Here is a 5,553-nt window from a genome sequence, read left to right as displayed (position 1 = left end):
AAAAACAAAAAACAAAAAACAAAAAACAAAAAAAAAACAAAGAATGAGTCTAGAGGGAACCCAGAACTGCCCTGTGCCTATTAAACTTTAAGATTATCATTCAGGCTCCCTGCCTGCTCCCTATCTAGAAACTCTTTTTAGAATATAACATAGCTTCCTAAAGTATACCTGCAAATATTGTGTTAGGTAATGGAGGGGAGTTGTTTATGAGATCTAAGAATACTAATCTCAAATGTGTCAAGTTTTGGATCCTAATTCAAACAGAACAACTGCAAAATGGTCACTAAGCATTTGCATGTTTACTGGGTTAAGGAGTTCTACTGTTGATTCCTGAATAAGAATCGTAGTTTTTAATGTGTTTTCTAATGTTTTATACGGGGCTCACAGTGTGTTTTTTAAAAAGGAGGAACATGAAGAATGCTTCAGGAAGGGGAACAATTGTGCAGGAAATAAATGTTTATCAAAGACTTTGACACCTAACTGACTAATACAGCGTTTCCCGGCTGCCTCCAGAGATTCTCAGTAGGGTCTACCCGTGATGCCTGCCACCTTGTGAGTTTTGTTTCTTTTCTTTCTTGTGCCATTTCTTTCCAACAAGACAGATACTCATTTTCAAAGGAGGAATGAGGCTCGAAGACAGCCAGTGCTTTCCAGCTCCTACAGAAAGGAATCCCGAGGACAGCTGTGGTCTCTGGTCTTTCCATGTCCCATTCCAGGGCTAACGCAGAGGCAGAGAGACTGCAAAGCCACCCCTCCTGCCCTGCATCTGCCTTCCCCTTTTTGCTGCTAGTGTGTCTCCCCAGCCACTTTCTGGGACAGTCAGGCATTTGCTGTCTTTTATCCTCGGGCAACTGGACTCTGTCTTTAAAATATGGTCCAAATCCCACGTTATCTGAGAACTGATTGAAACTTTAAAGGAAAAAAGAGAGACAGGAACCCATTATTGGCTGGCCTCCATTCACATCCTGCTTCCTGTTGCTAATGATTGATCCTGCCTGAATTAATTAAAGTTTCACTCCTTTTCTCTCTGGTCAGTAAGACAAGCCATTAACACTGGCCCAAGAAACAAACTTTATTTTATTATCATCCATCCGCTATACTCTGAGTTCTTACTAGACTAAATGAGGAAAAGGGGGAAGTGTCCTGTTAACAGAGGGAAGAGAAGCCACTAAAGGAGATGTGACAGTGGCTCCAGGAGAAGCATCCCAAGTTGTGAAGTTTCTTAATGGCCAAGAGCCAAAGGCTTGCCATCCTTGAAGACAAACCATCCCCTGCTTACCAAGTGGTTTCTGCCTCTAGTATAGAAACACTGGGTTTCTTTTCACCTTGCCTTTTCCACCCCCTTCCCTCACCCCTACAGGAAACCCTCATTACCTCAGCATGGTCTTTTCTCCCATTGTGACCTAACATGTCACTACTAATGTCTGTTCTTCCCCATCCCCGTGGAAAGCAGAGAAAAGCGCCAGGTTGACTATGGGCAGACCTGTCTCCAGCGACTCTTGATTACTGAAGAACCGTTTCAGGAAAATATTTATCAAGAGCCTACTATGTACCAAATGCTGACTGTCTGTTTTGAATTCTTCTAGGCAAAGAAAGAAAAAGAATCTTGTTCCAAGCAAATATCTTCAGTTCTCAGAGTCAAGAAGTTTGGGTGAGCCCAGGCATTTTTAATCTGTTCTGATACTATAATGAAATACCTGAGGCTTCCAGGTCTACAGCATCTGCAGGTTTTGGAGCATGGTCCTTGTATCAACTTGGACCTAGTAAGGACCTCATTACAGATGGGATAATGTTCTAAGAGGAAGAACCCACGCAGTGAGTGGAGGGCTCCCATTAGAAACACCCACTAAGCCCTACTATGGCTTGTATCTTAAATGTCTCCACAAAGATCCAACGATCCAAAGCTTGGTCTATAGGAGGTGCTGATGGGAGGTGGTAGACTCTCTAGGAGGCAGGACCTAGGGAGTCAGTGGTGGTGTGTCCTCTCAGTGGGGTGGGAGACCACTCTTCCAGCTTTTCTTTGTTACGTGGGAACGAGGTGAGCAGTTTTGCTCTGCCGTGCACTCTGTTTTGCAACTCCAAAAGCAGCATAGCCAGCTGATTGTGGATTGGAACCTCCAAAAGCAGGAGCCAAAGGAAACCCTTTCTCTTCGTAAGCTCTTTCTCAGGTCATTTGTTATGGTAATAGAAAACTACCCCCTCCCCCACCAAAGTGCGTAAATATCATACGACACTGTTAGACAGTCTCCGACATACTCCTCCAAGGGGCACAAACCAAATCCAAATTACAGAATGGTGAGTGAAGTGTGCTACCTAGGAGGCTATGCCAAAGATGAGTGAAAACTTGGGGCTTTCCTTCCTTACTTGCCTGAGACTTGGTACAGATTGCATTAACATTGGCCCAACTTTCGGTTACATTCACGTCTGCACAGGCAGCTGTCGCCTTGGCCTTGAAGGCATTCCTCAGATCCCTTCCTCCTACTCATACCTGCTTGGCTCTTCTGCCCTGTAAGATTAGTTGAAGCATCATTTTCTTAACTGCCTGTGAAGTCCTCTCCAATGATGGAAAACTCTGAGGCCCACCCGGGTCCCCACTTTCTACTTCTAGTACTTGGTAGTTTATTCCTCTCCACTGGACTATAGCATTCAGTATATGCATCCTCATTTGCCTTTCTACATGGATGGGGACGCTGTCCTGTGTGCAGGGTATGGCTTGTCATCATCTAAGGAGTGTATACAGGCTTGAAATACCTGAAATTGCTTCATTAAGAAGAATCCACAGTTTCTCGGCAACCTCCTCCAACATTATTAGCTTACTGCATTCTTAACATTACGAATTCTGCAAAATGCTCAATTATGTCACTAGCCTATCCACCACAATGGGCTTCAAACATATACATTTTCAGTAAGACTAACACTAACCCCCAACTAGAAATAAGGGGATAAATAATAAATGTGAATATAAATAAATTCTAAAGTTGATAATGAATCTAACACATGACAATAATAGAAATAATTGCAAAAATCCCACCACTGTATCTCTGTAAACATTGTGCATTGCATAAGAACAGAGGGCAAGATGAGAAGCAATGTCAAGATGCCCGAACTCCTGCAGGCTGACACAGTAGTGGCATCAACTGTTCACCGCTGTGATGAAGGAAGATAGCTCAACTGCAGATACCAAGTGGGCTAAAGGCATCCACCATACTGTGCAGTCAATGTGCGATTCTCACAGCTAAAGAGAAAAGCAAGATGCATCACCTGCTCTTCAAAGAAGTCGGGCTGCTTCGCAGCTCTCCGCATGCTGCCTATTTCTGAAGCTTTCTACAGAGGAGGTGGAGGTGAGAGGGAGCAAAGCAATCAATAGTTCTGAGCCCCGGAACCCACCCCCCACCCTCCACCCCTCCCAATCCACACCCCCACCCCTGCCCAACGAATAACGGGCTACTGAGTTACCAGCCAGCTCCTACACACTCCACTGCTACTGGCTTCTCCTATGTTCACCAGTTTAAAACCAGTGTGCTTCTGACTCCGGGGAATACGCTGTAATGCCTTAGCTTATTTTCAATCAAATTTATTGCTGTGATGGAAAGCACCAAGGAAAATGTCAAGATCTAAAAAGGCAAACGTTCTTGATGACCACTAAACAATGTGACCGTCTCAGACAAACATCGCCACTGCCCTCAGGAACAGAAGTAGGCTGTATGACAGTCATTTTTATTTCCTTTAATGACTGAGTGTCAACATACATCTAACCAGACCCATTTCCTAAAAGAGCAGAACCCGGCTTCCCACCCAGATCACAAGGTTACGATGTCATTTTTAGTAAGATGTTTATTTTGGATGTAGAATTCTTTGCAGACTAGATAGTACAGTCCAGGACAACTATGTGTCTGAGAACTTTAGGTAATAAGCAAACCTTGTATCTCAGAAGCTTGTCTTTTGCCAGCAACCCAACTACTTCTATCTAATGAGGTTAAGGTTCTGGGGAAAATGAGAAGCTCCCTCTGTCCCACTGCAAACCCGGAGAGGCTGCAGTTGCGATTTCTAGCCGTGAATAAAGGTCATTCCTCCCACAGTTCTATTGTGTCAGACTTTCTTCTGAGCACTGCACACATGAGTGCTTACTGGGTTCCCCACACCAGCCTGTGAAGTAGACAGATAGGCTGCCTCCCTCTACAGATATACAAAGCGAGGGGTTAAGGAAAGGGCTCAAAGCTACACAAGTCATAAGTAGGGGAGCCAGAATTCAAACCCAGATAATTTTATGCTTTGATGTTGGAAGCTACCTTTTAAACACACACACACACACACAGAGAGAGAGAGAGAGAGAGAGAGAGAGAGAGAGAGAGAGAGAGAGAGAGAGAGAGGACACACACACACACACCTACAGAGTAGGCATCTTCTGGAAGGAAATGACACTGTGTACTAACTGACCCATGAATTCTCTCCTGTTGGATCTCCAGCGCAGATTTTTTTCCAAATCTCTGTACTACTACAGATGTGTGGGTGCCAAGTCTATCACCAACCAGCTGCTTCATCCCCGTGACCTCATCCCACGGTGCCTTGGGGCATCCTCCCTTGAGTAAAGGCGCACCACATCTTTATCTCCTACACAGAAGGAGTTCGGGTCTCACCTTTCCAGGCACGAGTGCGGCAGCGCTGCCAGTCCCTTACACATTTTGGCAAGCGGTTTGGGTCCTCAGTCTTGAACGCGAACTTCTCAACAGCCGAACAGGTCTCTGGAAACTTCAACACTGTCTGGGGCAGCCTTTCCCTCTGAGGAATATATACAGGCTCTCTCACAGCTCCGTGGCTCTGAGGACCAATCCGGAGCTCTGGAGAAATTGTGGGCTGGAGCACAGATGCAAGTTGCCTGAGGTGGGGGCTGGGAGGCCTCCCTGGCTGCAGGCACTGCTGGGGCGGGCTTCTGGCTGCTTCTGTTACTACAGCCTGTTGTTTGTTTAGTCAGGGCTAAATTGGACCCTAACTTGTGATAAGACCATTAGTGCACAAAGTCTGCAATCCCAGGCCAGCCACAACGGTGATGTGGAACCCCTTCCCAGCTGTCACAGGTCGGCGGGGGGGGGGGGGGATACATCACTGAACCCACCTTTCTCTCACAAAGGAAGAAACGGTGCTCCTTTTCATGGTGGAGAGAATGTGTACCTGAGAATCCCACGTGCTGGGCACTTGGATGGATGTTAGGAATTCGGAGTTAAAAGGCCCAGCCCAGGCTCTAACAGCAAGGATGTTGGTGCAGGTGTGAGCTACAGAGGCAGGCCAGATTCAGGGGTTATGGCACCAAACTAATAGTGAAAAGCAGAGAAGGGAGATTTGTTCACTGTGGCCCTGAAAGACTGACAAAGAGATGATTCTCTTTGTCATCTGCCTGACGTGAGGGTAGGGTTTAAACACAGAGCAGGGGATTCGCATAACTAGTCAAGCAGGGTTATTCCCTGCCCACCTATGTACAGCTCTGTTCTCTCTCTCTCTCTCTCTCTCTCTCTCTCTCTCTCTCTCTCTCTCTCAGGTCAGTTTGCTGTGAGGTTA

At 46.0% G+C, this 5,553-nt stretch overlaps 1 protein-coding gene across 1 annotated transcript in view; it reads right to left on the bottom strand.

The window, feature by feature from the left end:
* The window catches only part of LOC101988532 (regulator of G-protein signaling 5), a 38,368-nt gene extending 33,590 nt beyond the window's left edge, over positions 1-4,778 (bottom strand). The window contains exon 1 of the mRNA XM_005372014.2: positions 4,638-4,778. Coding sequence (XP_005372071.1) covers positions 4,638-4,681 — 44 coding nt within the window. The 5' untranslated portion in view covers positions 4,682-4,778. The remainder of the gene's footprint in view (positions 1-4,637) is intronic.
* Between the last annotated feature and the right edge of the window lie 775 nt (positions 4,779-5,553).

The sequence above is a fragment of the Microtus ochrogaster genome, unplaced genomic scaffold (genome assembly GCF_000317375.1).
Source record: "Microtus ochrogaster isolate Prairie Vole_2 unplaced genomic scaffold, MicOch1.0 UNK156, whole genome shotgun sequence".
NCBI lineage: Eukaryota > Metazoa > Chordata > Mammalia > Rodentia > Cricetidae > Microtus > Microtus ochrogaster.
This window is presented reverse-complemented; position numbering and strand designations above follow the sequence as displayed.